Genomic DNA, 22,041 nt, shown 5'->3' on the forward strand with positions numbered 1-22,041 from the left:
CTCCGGTCTCGTCTCTGTTCCCATCCTCTCGTTACCTCTACATTGATTCATGCCATTCAACTGTTCCCCTCTTGATATGGTCCCTTATTCAGTCTCGACCCTGGAAGGGAGTCCGGCAGCCTCTAACCCTGGAGGGGAACCCGGCGGCTTCGACCGTTGCCGCATTGATCAAAATGTGTAAATTGGAAGAACAATACTTTGACCATCATTGAAATAAGGTAATTGAGCATGAAGCACATCAGATGCTGCATCCAAATTCGCCTACTTTTGCCCTTAAAGTATGTACTGTTTTTTTTATGGAAAAGTATATATATTTTAGTGCGAATAGCAAAACAGTATGCACACACTGGGACTACTAACCTGAAACGGAAGTGGCCGTTTTTACATAAAGACGACACTGTGATCCTTAACTGTCACGAAAATACAAAAACTTTCATTTAAGTTTTTATTATTTTGTATGTAATGTTTACTGTATACTTACATTTATTAATTGAGCGTAGCATCTTTTATTTAATGTTATTAATGCAGCGTATTGTCACTAAACACCGCCCTCTCGTGGTAAGTTGTGGGTAAGAGTTAAGAGTCCATGGATTCACACTTCAAATTTTCACTCGAAACAGTAGACCATCCGGGTAATTTGAGAACACTTATTTTGGCATACTATGACTTGGGACATACTAATTCTATTTTCAAATACTTTTTCAGATGCATAGTATGCAACTTTGGACGCAGCAATAGATCTGAAAATAATAAATACATCATTGCTTTCCTCCCAAAACCTTGGATGTCCAAATTCAAAGTTGACATGCACTTTTAATACTTTTTATTAGTTATATATTTGCATAACCCAGTGACAGACATAAAGGGTGACTAATAATGATTTACAACACACAAAAATCCAAACATTTGGATCCAAAGTTTTCTCAAGGAATGCATCGATATCGCTGATGTCTTCACATCATGTTAACACATTTGAATCTGCTCCCTGATCAATTCATCAAAGGCATCCAGACCTGCTTCCTTCCCCTCTTAATTCCTATGGAAGCCGAAAATTGGCCTAGTTTTTGCTAATAAATAATGACGTGAAATATGTCACATGCTGTCGTTCATCTAAGGTTGCATTATATAAAATTTTTAAGACTTGCCAAAGAACATACTATTTTGTCCCTATTACTGTATAATTTCGGTTTTACTGCACTAGATGGCGATGTGACCATATCAGTTTCATTTTGTTTCACACAAGAACGCTTCAGATATTTTAAACTACATGACAGAATAGAGAGATGAACACTTCAGTATAATGATAGTGAGGTGTTATCCACAAGGGGGTGTCTTCAGCTGAAATACACCCGTTTTCTTCATCCTTTTTCTCGTAAGCTTTTGCAAGAAGGTTCAACATTAAACCTCTGCGAAGTCACCAGAACTGGTTAGATACATCCAATGGCAAAAGAGGACAAACCATAAAGAGCAACTGTGAAATACGGCCACAGAGAGAAAGCCAGAAAGAAATACGGAGAAATACAACAGGTGAAGAGACGCATGATCCTGTAAGGTGTACGTATACAAGTAAGGAAGTACAAGAGAAGAGAAACAGAGATGGTGAGTGATGTCATAGAGAAACCTGCAGAAAAACTTCACTTTTGCTCTTTCCCTCACACACGAAACACAATACGTTCAGCTCTCTGTCAGTACAACGGTTCATAACACTTGGTTAAAGACATTTAACCATGTGCAGCTGTGTCTTACAGATTATCTGTGAGCTGGTTGCTTGTGTTATACTGCTTCATGTCAGTGGAAACACAACTGGTGAGTATTAACTTTATTAAGTACTCATAATGCTTATACATACAGTGTTTAGTAACCAAACTACATTTTTATTGAACCTGACATGTTGAACCATTATAACTGTGTATGTCCAGATGTATTTCTGTGTGTTCATTGGCATTTGGTCGGCATTATAACAGCAGGGGTAGACTGCGTTCAACTACTTAAATATGGTATATTTCCTGTATTGTACTTTCTTACATATTTTTTTCCTGTTTTCCTTATTTTTTAGAGCCCTTATGCATGACATCTATCAAAGTACCACGAAACACACAGTTTAGTGCTTCTGTAATGACAAGGTTAAACATAAACTGTACTGTAATTATAAACGATTGTCAGCAGTACCCAACAGTCTCATGGTGCAAAATCTATGAAAATGACTGTAAATCCTTAAATCACTCTAAAGACATAAAAACAATGTGGACGAATAGCACACAGTACGCGGGGATCGCATTCCTGACATTTCTGAACATCTCCATGAAGGATGCAGGATTATACAGATGTAAAAGCCAGAATTCTGTAAGTCATCATATAAATGTCACAGTGATCGGTGAGTAAAATAAAAGATTCATAAAAATTGTAATATTCACATTTCGTTTTTACACTACTTGGAGATGTTTTAAAATTTATTTTTAGCACATGAGGAGAATTCAGGTTCTGAGAATAAAAGCAACACAAGTAAGGAGATTTAAATTGTTATGTTAAATTGTTGTTCAATTTTTTATGATACTTGTTAGTAATTCTGAAACGTCTTTGTGCATGGGGATATTTGAAGGAAGGGTTTTTGAGTCGATATACATATTGTAATTATACAACAATAATTATTACAATAATAATAAGAACAACAATAATGGTAATTACAACAACTTCAATGTTTTTCATTTTAGGTCATGAGGTAAATCTAAATGATGTTCTGCCGTGGTTTTGGCCATATGTGTATATCTGCGGAGGACTAGTAGGGCTGGTGGTCATAGTTATCACTGTATCATTACTTATCATCAGATGCCACGGTGAGTGATTTAGAGGTTTAAACTAAACGTAACATTTTGGTTTAGATGCATAAAACTGCATGCTTGATCCGAATTGATGATCCAATTATTTATAGGGAGAAAATCTGCAAGAAAAGAAACAAAAACTACAATTCAGGTATCTTTTGTTTGAATTTTGATCTGTGTAAATGTTTATTGTTTGAATTTAAACCATAGTAAATGCTTGCTTTACCCTTTCACAGTACATAAAAACACAAAGAAGTGATCCGACTACTCCGTCTCATCCTGCTCACAACAGCCACCCTCCCTCAGCCCGACTGACCTCGGCTTATGACACTCCACCAGTCAGAGCAGGATTGCATAGAGACCGTCCATCAGATGAACGACTCTCAGCCAATATGACAGAATCAAAAGGTTGCCAGAACTATGTCAGATCGACAGACGAAGAAGAGAATCCTCTTGTGTATGCTTCTTTAAATCACCAGGCTATATCACGAGGGCCAAGAAGAACAGTACAGCAAGAAACAGAGCCTTCAGAATATTCTGCAATCCGATTTCGGTAATTGAATAAAACATTTACTGAGATACTTTAAAAGGAAGTTCTAAGAAACATGCCTGTTTTAAGAAATCACTAAAACTGACACTCTTTCGAGGAAAAGGATTCCTCTGTCGCGGCTGTCATTCTCTCATTGCTCTTTAGGATGGTCATCATGGAGCAAATTGTGCAGATTGTGGACGACATTTTTAGTAAACCACCAGTAAATTCAACCATTTTCTTTTACATTTTAACACTTTTACAACGATTTCAAAGCAGTGTGCTATATTAAATTATTTTTCTTCAAATACTAAAGGTTCTTATTATTTAGCATTGAATTTAGCTTTAAATCATCATATTTCAAATTTATCAGTGATATGTATTAAGGATTAAAAATACTTTTTGTAGAACATTTAATGAATCAGAAATGTAATGGTACTCTCTCCGCCACTCTTGGATATATACAATGTAATCAGTGTCTAAGTCTTATATTTTATGTCTACACAGTACAAACTGAGAAGCCCACAAGAGCACAACTCGTTTCCTGTATAAGGAGGTGGGTGGGGGGTTGGGGGATTGTGGGATTATATACCACCCACACTGAAGCATAACACATACGGCCTCCAACTGTAAATGTATTACAGGTTGATGAATAACATACTCCTTTCTATTCATACTGTACAGTGTGCACGTGTGTGTTGTGTGAGTCAGTTTATCCAATATTTTTCATTGCACCACACCTGAATGTTTAAACTGCAAACGTGTAAATCTGTGTGCGGCTGTTAAAGTCCCTGTGAACTGGAAGTTGCGATGGTGTTTACTTCAGTATTCTGAAGAATTCTCAAGAATTTAAAAAAATTTGTAGCTAGTTTTTTCACTGCGACGATTGGTCGTCTTATTTTTAAATGGAACTGGGAGCAGACTAACAGTTGAAGGGGAGGAGTTAACAGATGCTTCGCCCAAGCCGCCTAAAAATGGCTGGAATACACTACAAGACTTTTAAAGTCTGAACAGATTTTTTTTAACTAGACATCGTAAATTTGCCCTTGACTTTTTGAAAATTTCACATAGAAACACACTAACGGATCAAATCTGCAGACTGAACAGACTCCACACTGAAAATCAGGACTTAATCTGAGCAAAAGTCTTGTAGTGTATTTTAGCCATACTTACTTAATTTAAGATGGATAGGCACTACAGGACGGAAGTACATTTTCAGATTATAATTGAAGATTATGAGGGAAATTTTAAAAAGAGAAAGAACCACATTGGGAAGCAATTTGCAATAAACGCTGCAATATTTCAGTAACAAATTTGACTTTAAAGGGATAGTTTACCCAAAAAATTGAAATTCTATCATTATTCACTCACCCTCAGGTTGTTCCAATCCTGTATAAATGTATTTGTTATGCTAAACACGAAGGAAAATATCTGCAAGAATGTCAGTAACCAAACAGATCTCATCCCCCATTGACTCCCATAGTATTTATTTCCCCAATATGGCAATAAATAGAGGACGAAATCTGTTTGTTTACTGACATTCTTCCAAATATCTTTGCGTTCAGCAGAACAAAGACAGGTTTGGAACAATCTGAGGGTAAATTATGACAGACAGGCTTCACCTGAGAACTGTGGCTGTGACTCATTCCTTTTAAGGGAAGTTCCAAAAATTATTTTTATCACAGTCTTTACCTTTACACGAGTCAGTTTGAGAACTGGTCTCTGATCATTCAAGTATTAGAAAAACACTTTCTGTTCTCCCCACAATTTTCTGTTCTTCTTATCAGAATAAAAGCAAAACTGTCCTTATGAAAATGGCCAGGTGATTTTACCAAAAAAGGGGATTAAGAAGATTTGTATGTTTTTTGAATGCTTTTTGTGAATCATTATCTGATAAACTGGTGTGATTCATTTAAAAATAATGAAATTAAACAAATCAAAGAACAACTTGTCACCTTGTGGTTATAAGATTAAATCTTTCTTACAAATTGAATTATTCACATTCACACACACTTATTATGTGATATCTTATTTACATTGTGATGTTTTTTTATTTGCGTTATTTACATTTAGGAACTTTTTTAGAAAACCAAAAAAGGTTTTATATACAAAGTCAAAATCAAAACTTAAAACTGCTCAGAGCTGATTTTTACTAAATGGGACTTTTCTTTCGCTTTTTTTTATTTTTGTTTGTATACTGTAAACACAGTCAATTAAGTTCCACAGAAAGTAAATGTTAATTCTCAGTTCCCAACAGCATGGTCTGTATAGCCACTGTCCTGAGGATCTTTCACTGGTGAAGTTTTGTATCCGCACCTTTCTCTTCTGCTTTAAAAATGCATTTGGGTTTATTTTATTACTTGTATAGAGCAAAGTGTAAGATGATAGGATCACAATGAAGGGTATGAACCAGAATCCCCATAAGCCCATTCTTTCTTATGTGTAAAAAGGCTATTCACTACCTCAGCACCAATATTATAATCCTACAATGTCTGCTTTTAAATGTAAGAGATCCATCTAGCAAAAGAGATTCAGCACACACCACATCGTGAACCTGTATAGGTATGTAAAATACTATCAAACCCATATTGACAATGAAGAAAAGTGAAGGAATAACTGCAATCATTTCAGTAAAGTAAGTTTGGTAAAGTAAGTTTGGTAAAAGGGAGAAACGTCACTAGTAGACACTGTGAAATGTGGTCATTATTTCCTTTATGAGTGGGTGTATGAACACAAACGGTGGATACCTCTGATGCAAAAACAGGTATGCTTGCCATTTGCGGTAGTAAACAATGCAAACAAAAACACAATACTTTTGCACAAGACTTTTATTTTATAATTTCAGATTAACCTTTAAATTACACATGTTATACAGCTGTCAAAGGGAAAGGAGGTGGAAATTGACATTTTATAATGACATGTGGGTTAAACTTATCAAGCTACAGTGTATTTCCCTCTAGTGGGAAAGAAAGACATCAAATTTTACTTTATTCCAAACATCACAACAAAAACTTGGTACCCAAGACCAAAATGTTATTCTTTCTCGAAGAGTGTTTCCCTCTGATAAACTCAAACCTCCTTAATGCTAACAATAATGTTTTTGTATGCTGTTACATAATGACAGAGATGGAACAATCAGATAATGCAGGTTTGCTTGGATTCCTGCCTTTTTTAGAGAAAGGGAATCTCAAAAATATACACCCTTTAATAAATTATGCATCTTATTAGCTGAGTGATTCAATTGTTGTTTTTGTACTGTAAAGCAGTTACGGTATATTAGAAGACGTTGACTTGTTTGGTCAGGAAGAACATCTGGGCATAGCAGCATTTTCTTTCATCTGGGATTCAAAAAGAAAGGGAGGAAGAAAGGAAAAAGAGGAATTAGCTGATATTCCATTGAGGCGTTTAAAGGCGGGGTGTTCGATTTCCGAATTACGGGCCGAGTACCAAAACAACCTTGTAGTTGTGGCCTGGTGGTTAGAGCGTTGGGCTTGTGATCAGAAGGTTGACGGTCATGCAGGTCATGACTGAAAGAAGCCACCTTACACCTGATGGCTCTGCAGTAATGTGCCACTGTAAAGAAAACTACTTGTAAGCTCATAGGATGTATGCACCTTGCCCAAAGGGGACTTCCGGTCTGTGATTGGTTATAATATAACTATTTATTTTCGATTTAATCAATATTTATATTAAACAAACTGTGCAAATGATGGCTCTACAATATAAACTGGGAGAGACGTTTGGGACAGGAACAGACATTGTGTGACAGCTTTAAAAAACTGTTCCATAAGGTCACTTATTTTGGCACTCATCTTGTTTTTGGAGAAGATGACGAATATATTTCCTTGAATCCGTAGAAGCAGTTTATAGCTTTATCATTTAGCATTTTAACCTTCCTAAAACACTCTCTAAACAATGATTTCCTGTTGCTGATGGCAACTTAAAAGCCATCAGTCATGACATAAGATGAGGTTGGGAGGGCTTCTTGCAAAAGACAGGAAGCGGTAACTCCTTAGACTTCCTGTGGTTCTGTAGATAAACGTGGCTGTGTAAAGACATACTTCGCATTGCATTGTATTTTACTGCTCCTTTCCTGATGTATTTTATCTGACAGTGCAAGTGACCTTGGGACTTTTGACGAAAAGCTGCAGTACATTGTGATGGTGACCTTTCTGAAACAAAAGGATTCAAACCAGAAATTCTCAGAACATAAAACATCAAATCTACTTGTGGGTAGAACTATAATGTCAATAACCAAACCGATACCATCTCTGATTGACTCCCATAGCACTTATTTATCCTACTATGGCAGTAAATGGGCATGAGATCTGGGATGCGTTTCCCAAAAGTTGATCGTAAAAACGATCGTACGAATGATCTTAATTTTATGGTCTGTTTCCCAAAAGCATCTAACTTAAGAAGCGCTTAAAAATCACCGTAGATCTACAAGTGCTCAGGAGTAAACGTGGAGCCCCAAATGCATCGTAAAAGACAAATTTAAGAGGTCACCTGAAGGACAACAAGAGAATTGCGCTTAAACTTAATCATGCCTATATGTGATTTATCATTTTTTATTTAGTCAGTTTTTGGTTTGTTGAAATATTTCAATTACTAAACTAAATTAATAACAAATACAGTAAAATAAAAATGAAAGGACTGAACATACATTAATAAAGTAAAGAATAAAGAAATATATAGTATAGCCAGGTTGTTGATTCTTACAAGGGATGCATGTTTGTTTTTGGATTGCTGTATTAAAGTTACTCCACATTTTATGCAAAGATAAAATGTTGAAGAAAGAAAAGTGGTCAAAATGCTCAGTGTCTTTGTCTTTTTCCTGCTGCTGTTTAGTGCAGCCATGATTTCCTCTTTGAGACTAGTGTGAACCATCCTCTAATTATTTAGAGAAACCATGTGCTTAAAGGTTTTCAGGCTGTTACAAACCTTATATATTACACACTGCATATGTTCCAACAGCTGTAGAAGGCAATACTTAAATAAACGGAATACCTGATTTGCTGAGAAATTGGATTGACTAGCTCTTCCCTTTATCGTTCTCTAATTGAAAGGTTCATATTCATAATGAACACACTTTGTGCTTATTATCAATAAAGTGCTGGTAATGTATGTGTACAATAAACATTTAGTTTGGAGCTAGAAAATACATAGGCCCTAATAAAAACTTAACTTGAAATTGCCACCACCACACCACCCACAAGTGTAATAAAATGTGGTTCAAGAAACACAAAGCATTTTTATTTACTTTAGATTTTATCTTTTTTATTTTCCCTTGAACGTCCTAAATATATTGCACAATTACAGTAGACAAGTACTATCTACACATAGAGAAAGTATTACACGTTGCAAAAAAATATGTTAAACAACATTCAACAATATTCACCTACCACATGCACATCAGGTTTCGAAAACTAGCTCGTGCTACAAAAACAAGCCATTGTATAAGGTGACATTTCAGCACCTGCCAAACGGATAGCGACTCGTACATAGCACTTAAAGCACTGCTACGTGCAGTCACGTTAAGTGCATTTTTGGAAAACGCACGTGAAACGATGACAAACATTCGCAAAGTGCCTCGTAGAAAACGCTCTTAAGTGCTAAGATCCATCGTTATCGGGAAACCCAGCCCTGTTTGGTTACTGACATTCCTCCAAATAGCTTCCTTTGTGTTCAACAGGACAAAAATATTTATACAGGTTTGGAGCAACCCAGGGGTGAGTTAATGATAAGAGAATATTCACTTTTGGGTGAAATGTCCCTTAAAACGCACTGTAAGAGAACATTGTGTCTAAAAAGGATTCTTAGTTTTTGTTGGCTTCTTCTCTAGTGTATATTTTAGTCACAATGTTTTTTAGCAACCGCAAACATGAAATGCCCTTTTCCTTTCCTCTCTGGTGACCTCTTGATTCTAAAAGAGGACAGTATGGAAACCAAAGAAGGAAGAAGGGCCTGAAAGAAAACAAAAAGTTGAGTGTGAATAGAGATTTTTGAGACTGGTTATACATGTAGGTTTGCTCTTCATCGTCTGCTCTGTGAAGGTTTCTGTGGGCAGGCCAGTATTTAAAGAGTTGGTTCAACCAAAAATGAAATTTACTCTCTCTAATTGTTCAAAACATGTGTACATTTCTTTCTTTGGTTGAACACAGAGAAGAATGCTTGTACCAGTTCTTGGACCCCATTGACTATAATAGTAGGAAACAGAACTGGCCCAGAACTGTTTGCTTTCTTACATTCTTCACAATATCTTATTTTCTGTTCAACAGAACAATATATATATATAAAGTATTTTTTCCTACTATAGTGGTTATAAACATCCTTGAATAAATGATTACAGAATTTTGAGTGAACTATCCCTTTAAAACAGTCGTCAACCCAGCCTTACTTTCATATTTTAATCTGATGGTGATCAGAGGGAAGTGAATCATAAATTAACTCAATGTTTTTAAGCTGTCAACTAAAAAAAAAACATTGTTTCAACCAAAGAATAGCTACATGCAAATATGATTTTAATCAAGCATTATGTTTTGTTTAAATAGCAGTCTTTTTAACTAAACATGTATGTGCGGAAATTTATAATATTACTATTTGGGTATTAAACCATTTTGCAGGCCATGTAAAACTGAGGTCAGGTAAATTATACATTTGGCATATAAACAGTATTGTCGATTACAGTGATTCTAACTGAGAAATGTGTATTTAGTAACTTCATAGTCCACAAAGTAGCCTACAGTTATGGGAATAACTGTTTCCCAGAAAGAATAGATTATAGCCTTTATGGTTAATGCTATTCCAACCATTCATATGAGGTTTTTTGTTTACTACATTTGGCTCTAGATGTGGGTGGTAGATGATGGTGGTGTGGCCTAGTGGTCTGGGTTGGCAATATTTTCAAACATTGTTGACTGAGAGGAGGTTCATGAACAGCACTAAAAACTGTCTTTGTGCAAGTTACTTTGAATAAAAGCCTGAATTTAACGGCAAGTTAGACAGAGGTCGAGGTCTGTCTGTGTGGTTGAACTGAAGTGTCAATAATATACAATAAATTGTTGTACAACATGAGTAAAAAACATCACCTCACACATATGCTCCGAGTGGTCTTATGACATTAAAGAGCTTGACTGGGACAGGAAGTTTGTAAAAATGTTTTACCTCTACCACAATCACCTGCAGCTTTTTTAAGGTGTTCGCGTGCACCCTGCAAACCATTTTGAAGCAGCATTAATTTTGAACAACTTTTAACCCCATGTATCTTAAAAGATAACCACAATGCGAAAGTCTTTGAGCCCCTAAAGCAATAATTTAATCTGGTAACATTTTACAATAGATTAATTTGGTTACCAGTAGTAAATTATTAGATAATTGATACTAACAATACATTTGTTTTCAGTCATGGTAGATTTTTTTAAATTCATAAAAGGTTTTGTGAGACGTTGACCTGTGAAGTCAGATACAATGGCTGAAAGGCGTTTACATTATGGTACAACATCTGAATACAGGGGCCCGTTTCAAAAAGAAGGTTTAGTAAAAACTCTGAGTATATTAACCCTGAAAACTATGTTTTCCATTTCAAAATGTGAGTCAAACCTGAGAAAGCGGGGTTCACTTTAGCCCATTTCGAAAAGAGAGGTCACTTATACTCAGAATCAGTAACCATAGTAACTTACTCTGTGATCCTAACCAGGTCAGGAGCAGGTTTTCTTGGGTAAACCTAGAGTTCCCTTTCTGTCAGATTCTCGACTTGTCGACAGAATGGGGTTTGACTTCATATCTTACTGATTTGAAAATTGGCGAATAAAATTTGCATGCCAGTCTCCGCCCCGGATATCCGGATATAAAAGGGAGCCAGCGTTCTGCATTCATTCACCTTTTGTTCTTCGGAGCCATCACATCGAATGCTGACAACTCCTGCATTTATTATTGCTGGTCTTGGATGTGGTGCAGCGGATTGTCCCTTCTTCAGCAGTGTCCCCTGGGCGTCTCGGTAGTAAACCAGATGTGTTTCTTTCTAAAAGAGCAAATTTCTTCTGCGTGGCATGTCCCGCTGTGTTCGTGGGGGCCCACCATCGGGCTCAACCCCAGCCTCTTCATCGCTGGCCGGTCAGACTGGGACGGTTCCTGCCCTACCTGACGCCCACATTCTCATTAAAAGAGTTTCCTCTCTCCCTGGGCCTTTCTCACAGCCCCTCTCACCCTCCAAAGGGCGGTGTTCGGCGACCCGACATTGCGTCACGGCGAGACACAGTGTCAGGCATATCCTCCGGCAGCCATTAGCACTCTCAGTCAGACAGTGCGATGAGCTGCAGTATCGCCAGGCAGGTATGTCAGCAGAGCCGCTCTCCTCCCCAGGGGCCTGCCCGCGGTGAAGCAGATCGAACCCCTAGTCCCCTTTTCTTGGTCCCTGGGAGCCTGGTTGACTCTTCCCAGACCATCACTGTGGCTGGGGAGCACGATCCGTCTCGGCTATGCGATTCAGTTCGTCAAGCGCCCGCCGAAGTTTCGGGGCATCCTCTCCACCTCATTCAGAGGCAAGGATCCTCTGGTGAAGGGTCCGATCGAGCTGGTCCATCTGGTTGAGATGTTCTCAGGGTTTATCAGCCCGTACTTCATTGTCCCCAAGAAAAGGAGGGAGCTGCGCCATCACGCCTTTCTGCTGATGCACCCTAACCCCCTGGTTTTCGACAGGGGTCCCTCTTGGGCAAGCTAACCCCCCCCGGATGGGTCAGTGCGCTATTCAGCCTCCCCTCTTTCCCCGCTAGGGCGAAGAATAGGCATTCCATCCATCACTAAGCACTCCTTGGTGGCGGGCTGGGCGGAATAGCCCCGCCCCTTAGGCCTGTTACTTGAGCATCTAGCGGATGGCTCCAACCGAGCCTAGTGCTCCACACGTGGTAGCCCCCCCATATGGCGGTTGCGTCTAATGTATCCTCTTGATTGGCTCCCATGACCTCTCCCAGGTGGACCTCCACCTTCTTGTGATACTCCCTTGCAGTCCGCACATTCTACCACGAGTTCTCCCCGATCGGCGAGACTGTGTGAGGGTTGAGTCGTGAGTGTGTTTTCTCAGTGAGGGAATAGCGCTTCCCAATGGCCCTTACGGTGCCGGGCGTGTTCTCGCCGTTAGAGAAACTAGGCCTCCGCCCATGACGGAAAGTGGAAGGGGCTCCCAACCTTTTTTAAGCTCTGGACCCTCTACCTCTCCCCTGGAAGGTTACAATTTTGAATTAGCACTCACGTTTCACACGCCCAGCCCAGTCAGCATCTTGCCGCTAGAGATTGACAGCGCTAGAGATTGACAGCGCCGTGGCATTTTCATAGGAACCCCATTCTGTCGACACAACGTCAAGAGACCGAAAGAAAGGGAACGTCTCGGTTACGGATGGAACCTCCTTTCCCTGATGGAGAGAACGAGACGTTGTGTCCTTTCATGCCACAACGCTGGCCGCCCGCTGCAGCAGTCGAGACATGGTTCTCAGTCTCCTCAGCACAAATGGTGAATGAATGCAGCAAATTTCATTCGCCAATTTTCATTGGCCTTTTCAAGTCAGTCAGAGATTATAGGTTCTCAAGTCAAACCCCATTCTGTCGACACAACTTCTCATTCCCTCCATCGGGGAATGGAGATTACATACGTAACCGAGATGTTTCTTTCCATCTCCTCCCCCTTTTTAAACCTTATTCATTCATTAATATAGTCATTCATGGCACACACTTCGTTCATGGTGGTTTTCTATGGAGGCAAGAAATTACTTAATAAAGTGTATAAATAAAGTGCATGAATAAAGAAATCAATAAATACAGTCAAATGGAGAAATTAAGCGATAAAGGTAATGAACAATTTATTTGGATGTGCAGACATTCCTACTCAAAATTCCTAACAGCCGAGTTCGAACTGCTGATCAGTCTTAAACAGACACGATAGTCTGACACCCTAACAAGTGTCCTATACACCATGATGTCTCACACTCATCACTAGTGAATGATGCAGAGTGAGAACATGATAATCTTTTCATTATTTCTGTTTTATTTCTGTTGTTTCATTCATTTATTCTTTCATTTACATTCAGCCTACCCAGAGTTGATAAAACTAACTCAGGTCAGCTGTTCTGAAACCAAAAAACTTAACGTTTAACATCTTTGTGTAAAACCACTCAGAGTTCACATTTTAACTCTGTGTTGGTTGGTTGAACCTCCTTATTGAAACAGGCCCCTGGTCACATGTTAGTGTAAACACAGTCTCAACCACATAACTGGATAAATTCTATAAAATTATTATTATTGTAATTCCATTTTAGTAAAAGTAATACTTAATGTTAATTGGTCAGTCACAACATTCTGAGGTAGCCTATGTTATTCCAACCCAGTCTTAAGGCAGTTCGTGGCATAGGCAAGAAATGTATTAATTTGTGTTTATAGACATGAATTTCCCAATTGTTTTGTGTCACTAGCACGACTTTCAATACACAGACTGCGTGTGTATGAACATTTATATATTTATAACCTGATATCAGAAGAAGTGGTAAATATTTTAGGAGTCAACACCTTATCTCACACCAAACCCTAAAATCACAGCGGCAAAGGCTAATATAGCTGAAAACGCGACTTTTACACGGTGGCAAAACAACGCTAAATGGTTCCCCTTATCCCGACGCAAAACCTAACATCACAGCGAGAAGTCAAATCCTAACAAGACATACAAATGAGAGAGTGTAAGTGTGAATTCCCATCAGATTGTGTTGGTATGTATATATATATATATATATGTATTCATATGAATTTGTCAATGAACACGAATTAATAGATTGCAGTTTGTGTCAATATCACAAAATCCCTTGAGACTATGATGGTGGTTATTCCCAGACAACTATTGCTAAAAGTAACATCTTTACCTTAAAAAGATAAGAAATGATTATGTCTAATAAATAGCATATATGATATTATATTTACAAATGTCTAAACCTTATTGTCTTGTTTGTCTGTGTCTTGGATAAAAGCCACTAGAAATCGTTTTTCTTCTTGTGGAAGGTTTCTATTTACAAATGAGCTAATTAAATATTTCAAATCATTATTTGGTGTCCAAATATTTACTCATGTGACAAGAAGCTTTGCATCTGCGTCATGATCACCCTGTCAGATTTATTCGGTGATAACAACTAGGACTGCTCGATTATGATAAAACTCACAAGTACGATTATTTTGTCCATCGTGAGAAGATTATTTAACATGATAACTCACAAATCGCTCCGGCTTTACTTTTACATCAAACTCCAATCTCTCTATGCAACGCCACTTGAAGTCAAGCACATTGACAACAATTAGCAATACATCATGTGAAAAAAGTTATTTTCTATGTTAGCAGTAAAGCTAACATATTTTGAAAACAACTTCTAAAAGCTCATTGATCAGGGAAAGAGGCCACCCGTCCTGGAAGTATCACCTCAATTGCAGGTAAGGCCTGTTGACATGCCTGCTTGCACACACCAGTGTTGTTTGGTTACCAACATTCTCAAGATCAAAATCTTTTTTATGTGTTGAAGAAAGAAAGCCATACAGGTTTGGAATGACATGTGGGTGAGTAAATGATAAAATAATAAAACCTTTTAACTATCCCTTTAAGTACTGTTTCAATATTTACCAATTTATCCATATCAATTCAAAACTATTGCAGGAAAACGTTCATATCACATAACACCCATGTTTTTTAAACACATGTCCTGAAATTCAAAGTACGAAATGAATGTAAGCATGAAATTAAGATGTACAGATGTGTGTGGTGCTACTGACCCTATCAGCAGGTGAAGTCAGCATCTCTTCAGGCAAATACACAGACAAATAAGCAGCACAAGAGCCACACAGCTTGCAGAAATCACAATGACATATCCGGTTCTAGCTGTTAACATAAAAAACATTTAAAACATTAGATTATACTTGGAAATTTAAGACATAAAAGGCATTTAGAGAATTATCTTATGCTATGCATTAAGGACTAAGATGTATTTTAGAGACGATTTTACTCCTGGTTTAACTCACGTTTGTTTAGATAGACAAATATGGGTAAGCCAAGGCCTTGATGATGAACTTCGCACTTAAGTTCATTGTCCAGTAGTTCAGGCCGCAGCTGAATGGAACTGACCACCATTGTGGTACCGTCTCCCAGCTGGTAGAAGGATGTCACGGAAGGGCCCAGTGTTTGGTTATGACCCTCCACATTCCAAGAGATCTCTGCAGCAGGACGGGACACAGCTGTGCAGTTTGCCTCAACAGTGTCTTGCGATAAAATGATGTAACTGGCCTCGGGTTTGGGTAAGACTGGAAGACACGTTAAAGGGATATGAAAACTACTTGAAAACTCAAACCACCTTTATTTGCTCTTCAGTATCAAAACCTTTTTGCTGGTTTTTGCCTTTACAATAGCATGTATAGTGTTAAAACCCTCATTTAAAAGAGCTAAAATAGGTGCAACCCCCTCCATGTCCATGAGTGCTTTTCCATCATCATGCTGAATCGTTCTCGTTCATCGTTCCACTCTGTGCCGATCCATGCCAGCCGGTACGTAAATGGTTTCCTTTTCCACCGTGGTCTGATAATGGACATTTTTAGAATGTAAACACAAACGCGTCACGTGCTGCCTTGGTAACACAGGAGACTGAGCTATAACGCCTCTAAATGCACACATTAGCACGATTCAGCACGGTTAGACAACCAGGCTCACATGGAACAATAACTGTAACCATTTCAGACTGTGCTTATGTAATCTTTCTATGCAGAAATGAGAGAGTAGGCATTTTGATGTCTTTGTACACTAATATTGCCTCACACTACTCTGTTTAAGGAATAAATGACTGCTGTTTTGATTCGGATAAAAAAAATGTTTGTCACTTTAAAATGCGCCTGTCTTCAAAAGTAATGTCTAGAGTTAAGAAATGCTTATTTTTAGTCATCATTTGTCCAGATTTTCTTTCTATAAAACCAAGGCTATTTTAATCAGGTTACACAAATCACTTTTCTTAACGGTAAATATAAACCCGCCTGCAATGACAACAAAAATTTGAAGAAAATGTATACATATTTTGGTGGTTTAATATTATAATAAAAAATGTTAAGGTAACCCATGTTATTAACATTTCTAAAATACCCTTAACAGACTAAAACCAGCATTAAATAATTCAAGCGCGCCTAATTAGTTATTATTTTTGTTTGGAGATATAATTTATAATTTGAATAAGAGAACAACACTCAGCTCAGTGGTTAGATCATGGCACTAGCAATGCCAAGGTTGTGGGTTCGATCCCAGGTTATTCCACATACTTAGAATAAAAAAAACTGTATAGGACAATGCATTGTAAGTCGCTTTGAAAAAAAACGTTTGCCAAATTTAAATTGTTTGGATTTTTTTCAGACATGAGAAACTTCCTGTTTTCCCCTTCTTCAACAAATGTTGTCTCGCCATGGCAACACCGCTCAAGATCAAAAATATGTTTGATACAATAGCAATAATCCCCTATTTAGGAATATTTAAATTTCACCGCATTAACTTTTCAGAAAATCTAAAGTTCACATATTTGTGCAACACATATACACATTTTTGTATCTTGTAATAAGGGCAATGCAGAGCATCCTTAACAACAATAGAAACAAGAGTTTCAACAACAGCAAGAACCACAAATGGTACATATTCATGAGCTTTTTGTTTGTCCAGTAAGCATCCTGTACTTGTCAACAATCTTCTGTCTTACTATGAGAAGGAGCTTCAACTACAAGACAAAAGAAGACACTTGTGATGTTATGCTGATGGCAAGTTGTCAGACATAGGTCATGTCTGCTGCAGACTCCAAAGACAGACATGACATAAGTCAGATAAAAGAGAAACAAAACAAGCCATGTCAAGTAGACGGGAGGGTTATGCTCTGTCCACTGATGATGCTGTTTGAGTGTTTATGGTGACAAGAGCCAGACTGTTTGAGGAATATCAACAGAGAGAAAGCAGACACAGTGAGCTCTGTTCTAGAGGAACACAGACACAGTAACAGCACTGGCCGTCGTCCCATAGTCGCCCCTAAACTACAGTCACAGCCAAACATTAGAACCACCATTAGCTTATACTAATAGTTAACTTTCTGTTTTCAATGGTTTTACCGTGTTACTTATACAAAACTACAATTTAACATTAGAACAATGTGGCACTTATCTCTATTTAATATTTGCTGAAACTGAATTCAAAACCATTTTAATCCTATACTCATATATGTGGTTTACAAAGCTTCTCGTAAATGATTTTTTTACACAGTACAAACGGTAAAGTCTATCCTATCCCCTAACCTTAAAGCCTAAGCTTTAAAGAACACTCTAGGCCGATCACATAGAAAGCGTTTATTGATGTTAGACGCCCCTCATTGAATTGTTTTCAGTTGGCAGGGACCGTTTTGCGCGCTGCTTATGCGCCTCACATTTCTGGCGGAGGGCTTTGAGCACCTGAAGTTGAAAAAAACTCAACTCTGAGCAGAAAAGCACTTGACATCATCTGCCGTTTTACACATTGTCTAATGATGAAGGAGAAACTTGTGTTGGCTGCTGCAGGTTAACGGAGCAAGGTCAGAACAAGCGCCTTCTCCATGAACCTTTTTAAAGTTTCTGATAATATGACAGTTAACAGCAACTAGAGCACTCACGCTATAATACTTGACTGACAGGACAGCTATTTCTGGGGTTACCTAGCAACATAAAAAAAGCTGCATGCTGCTCTCGCTGTGGCGCCTCGCAAATTTAGAATTTGAAAATGAAAAATGTGATCACGCGTATTTTTCTATAAAATGCCATTTAGTATGTTTTTAAGGAATTGTCTTCATGAGAACAGAGGCAGTGTACCCATAAACCATGTTTTCGATGCTTTTTACATAATATATGAAAAATCTGTAAAGAAATAACCAAGTACTATTTTCTGTTTTTTTTGTGGTTTTTTGGTGGTGGGTTAGCCAGTTTCTCATAGGACACTCTTGGGTAGTTCCCGCAGTGTAGGTGACTTCAGGTTTTACTTTATTTTTGTGGAACACAAACTTTAACATAATTTGACCGAAACACACATATTTTCTCCCCTTTCCCACTTTCTCTTTCACATTCTTTCAAATACACCCACCCACTCACACACATACACACATTAAAATACTGCAAGAGCCGGAACACAGAGTAGGGGTCTTCGTATGGTGTACTGCAGTAAATTACCCAAACAACACTTACGGAAAAAGGCAAAGTAGTTTTCCATCAGAGCACATGTGTGAAATGTTTTAAACCCACACAAAAACACATGTGATTTAGTGAAACACATTTATGTGTGCATAGGTGCACACTTACATTTTTCAAGTCAACTGTCAACTCATCTATAAATACATTAAACTGTACTGTGCACATTATTATATAAATAAAATAATCAAAGGTGTGAAACACTTATTTAAATTAGTGAATAAATCATGGAAGTTTAGACTTACCATATACAGACAGACAAGCGGTTGCGCTCTTAGAGCCATCTGGATATGTATGGAACTCGCAGGTGTAACATCCTTCATCCTCTGTCTGAGCCTGGTAAATGGAGAGTTGTGTTTGGCCGAGGGATGGATTTAGAGATAACCGATCGTGGAAAGGTGCTTCAATGATAGGCTTGCCATTCTTGTAATAAGAAGCAACAGTAGTTGTGTCCCCCTGCTCAGCTGTTTTTGTCCATAAAACCTGCTGGACTCGCTTATTGAGGATGTACTTGCATGATAAAGTAAAAGGCTTTCCACTCACAACAGTTTTGTTGCCCATCATCTCCACCTTTGCTAGAGACAATACAAACAGAAAAAATTACTGAGACTTGTGAGTAACTTGACTCTCTCATAAGGTCATAACACCTTATTTAACCTGTCACAAACCCTATGACAGTTTCATCTTTTGTGCAGATTTGTGGTTTTTATTTTAATACGGTGGGTTGTGCAGGAATGTGGTTCTTAACCACTTCCTGTTTGGGCATTACAGTGAATTAAAATGTTCAAGCTTTCCTGTAGCTCAGTGGTAAGAGCATTGTGTTAACAACGCAAGGTTGTGGTTTGGATCCCGGGGGATTGCAGATACCTATGTAAAATGTATAGGATAATGCAATGTAAGTCGCTTTGGATAAAAGCGTCTGCTAAATGTAAATGTAAATATCCTGTCATGTGCCTTCCGATGTCTTACAAGTGTAATGTGACAGTGCTATAATGGTCATTCATTAGGAACACATGTCTAACAAGTTTTTTTGCTTTGATAAATCAGCCAGTTTTCCTTTGCAATTAAAAGTGGGGGGAAAGCATCAAAGCACAGAAAGAATGTTCAAACTGTTTGAGGTATTTTTAGGAAGTGTAAAGGTGATTCACCTTACCCATTAGGGAGAGACACGTCCTTCCTTTCTGCCGTCCTGTCGGGTACACATCGAAAAGACACTGATAACAGCCCTCATTGGCTGGCCCAGCATTGCTGATGGTGATGATGCTGGTGTGAGCATGCTGACCTGCAATTTTTGCAGTGAGCTCGACTCCTTCCACTTTGGTGACAGGATCAGACTTTCCGGGCTGATAGTGCAATAAAGTTTTATTTGTCATATCTAACCACAGCACCTGTTTTAGAACCTCATCTGTCTCCATGGTAATATTACATAACATCATGAAGGGAAGACCAGCTACTGCCTGCGGATGTGATGGTGCGATTACCTTACCTAGAAAATACCAAATACAAAATCACAAGACTTAAAAGAACAGTTTATCACTTCAACCAAAAGACAGAGGTGAAAAACTTTTCTATAATGATGTTTACATTTTTTATTGTTAAAATATATTTTCAGTAAAGCTTAGATAAAAGAGATGAACACGTACCATGCAGTCGAGACAGCAACATTAGGGTTGCCCAGACCTGCAGGAACAGAGCTGTCATAAATCTGCACATCATAGAACTGACTGCAAGAAGATCACTAAAGAAAAATGAGACAATCATATTATGCATTTTCAGAATACTGCAAGAACTAGTTATGTGCATTACAGAACGGCTCCACAAATAGGCAGTAGAAGAGTCCTTGCTAGATCGGACTTGAAGGAGACAAATTAAGGAGTTGAACTTGTGAGGACGGGAGGATGCAGTCTGGTTATATTAAAAATGGAACGGTCAAATACATGCAATCCTAATTCATTTTAAACAAAGTTAAATGAAATTAAATAATATGACAAAACACAACAGTTCTTAAAGTCATTTTTATTTTTAAAATACTAAATTCTAGCACCATGGCTGCTCTGAAATTAAATATGATGCAAAATACTATTATAAAGTTTAAGAAGTTTATATACAGCAGGGGAACATAACAAGCAAATAATTTGGTCCAAAGTAATTTAACACTAACAATACATCAGAGCCAGTGAGATTCGGAAACACTTGGATAAATGGGTTCTAATGTACAGCTCTGGTTAGTCTTTTTAAACTCTTTCTAAAGTTAGTTTGATTCATTGTGCTATTCATGACATTCTCCAATCCAACATTTCTGGATTCTGTAAAAGATGTGTCTTTGAAAAAATAAAATATCACCAAACATCTGCATCCTGCCCGTATATGTCACCTTTCTGGTGCTCCTGTGGGAAGTTGCTGAGGAAATCGGTTGCCCTGCCCCTTCTACAAACTACTGTATGCTTAAAATGACTTCTGGCTAAGCTTTGCCAGGAAATCCACAGAAAGTGTGCTGCTTAAGGACAAATACTTCCAGGCAGCTACACGTCCCCGTTGACCTCAAATTCGATGAGCATTTTTTGTTTTTGTTTATTTAAAAAAAAGAAAACTACTAGTTTTTCCGTCATTTCTTTTTTTGAGCTCAGTTTATTTTTAACATTGTTGCGTATAAATAGCCTAGATAACTAAATTTGTGATTCATAATTTACAGTTCAAAACATTCAGTAAAAACAAGTTTGCACAATCTCGAATAACCTTTAATAATTTAAGAAACTATTAGAAATAGCGGACTACAAAAATAGAAAGAAACGGTGTAGGCTAAATTCTAACAGTACAGTTTATAGTTAGAATAAACATAAAACGTCAGCAGTCAAGAAGCGTTTTTTGAGCAACGTTGGTCTAATAAACAACATTTAGTTATAGCCTATTTATTTATAAAAGTATACTTTTCAAGAAAAACATTGTTTTTATTAAAAATACTTTATTAATGCTTCTTTGCTAAGATAACAAACTCCGCTTTTCTAAAAAAGAAAACAGACTCACCTTGCGATGCATGGTTACATTAATTCCTTTTGTTCAAATGAAGGTGTCGGAGAATCCAGCGTCTCAAAGTAACTCTGGTATGTGTGTGTTTCGGGATACGGGTGAAGCTGGAAGTGGGGAGACAGGAGCCGTCAAACGTGGGAAGCATAACAATCAGGGTTTGGAAAGGGCCCAAGCACGTTCAGGGGAGAATGTTTTATGCAAACATCTAGTGACATCTTGTGGTACGATCTGTCTACTAGAACTGCTTAAAAAAATAACTATTTTAAAGCATTTTGGTTTAACGTCTTTCCTGCTTATTACTTAATATAAAAAAACGTAGTATCACTTATGTTAAGCCCCTGATCTAGGGTCAGAGGGGAAACATAAATAAACTATCTCAGAACAGTTTTCACGTGCTTGAGTTTATTTATTTTT

The 22,041-nt window shown here is 37.8% G+C and overlaps 2 protein-coding genes across 6 annotated transcripts; one reads left to right on the forward strand and one right to left on the reverse strand.

The window, feature by feature from the left end:
• Positions 1-1,294: 1,294 nt before the first annotated feature.
• btla (B and T lymphocyte associated) lies at positions 1,295-5,262 on the forward strand. Of its 2 annotated transcripts, XM_079462128.1 has the most exons (7): positions 1,295-1,599; positions 1,736-1,806; positions 2,057-2,374; positions 2,461-2,502; positions 2,712-2,834; positions 2,930-2,970; positions 3,056-5,262. In XM_079462128.1, exons 3-7 carry the CDS (start codon positions 2,068-2,070, stop codon positions 3,374-3,376), a joined length of 834 nt encoding a protein of 277 aa, XP_079318254.1. In that variant the 5' UTR covers positions 1,295-1,599; positions 1,736-1,806; positions 2,057-2,067; the 3' UTR covers positions 3,377-5,262. The 2 variants fall into 2 exon arrangements, with proteins under 2 accessions (XP_079318254.1, XP_079318253.1); XM_079462127.1 differs by having other exon boundaries at positions 1,594-1,806.
• Positions 5,263-6,154: 892 nt separating this feature from the next.
• On the reverse strand, positions 6,155-21,795 carry LOC306898051 (OX-2 membrane glycoprotein). 4 transcript variants are annotated; one of them, XM_079463277.1, is made up of 8 exons: positions 21,625-21,765; positions 20,244-20,338; positions 19,883-20,086; positions 19,754-19,789; positions 18,846-19,175; positions 15,394-15,672; positions 15,148-15,253; positions 6,166-6,686 (listed from the first exon to the last, which is right to left on the reverse strand). In XM_079463277.1, the coding sequence occupies exons 2-7, from the start codon at positions 20,314-20,316 to the stop codon at positions 15,165-15,167; spliced, it is 1,011 nt and encodes a 336-aa protein (XP_079319403.1). In that variant the 5' UTR covers positions 20,317-20,338; positions 21,625-21,765; the 3' UTR covers positions 6,166-6,686; positions 15,148-15,164. The 4 variants fall into 4 exon arrangements, 3 of the variants coding, with proteins under 3 accessions (XP_079319401.1, XP_079319403.1, XP_079319402.1); XM_079463275.1 differs by having other exon boundaries at positions 6,155-6,686; positions 19,754-20,086; positions 21,625-21,787; XM_079463276.1 differs by lacking the exon at positions 6,166-6,686 and adding an exon at positions 8,636-9,315 and having other exon boundaries at positions 19,754-20,086; positions 21,625-21,795.
• Positions 21,796-22,041: the final 246 nt, after the last annotated feature.

Source organism: Barbatula barbatula (genome assembly GCF_947034865.1).
Source record: "Barbatula barbatula genome assembly, chromosome: 8".
Classification (NCBI taxonomy): domain Eukaryota; kingdom Metazoa; phylum Chordata; class Actinopteri; order Cypriniformes; family Nemacheilidae; genus Barbatula; species Barbatula barbatula.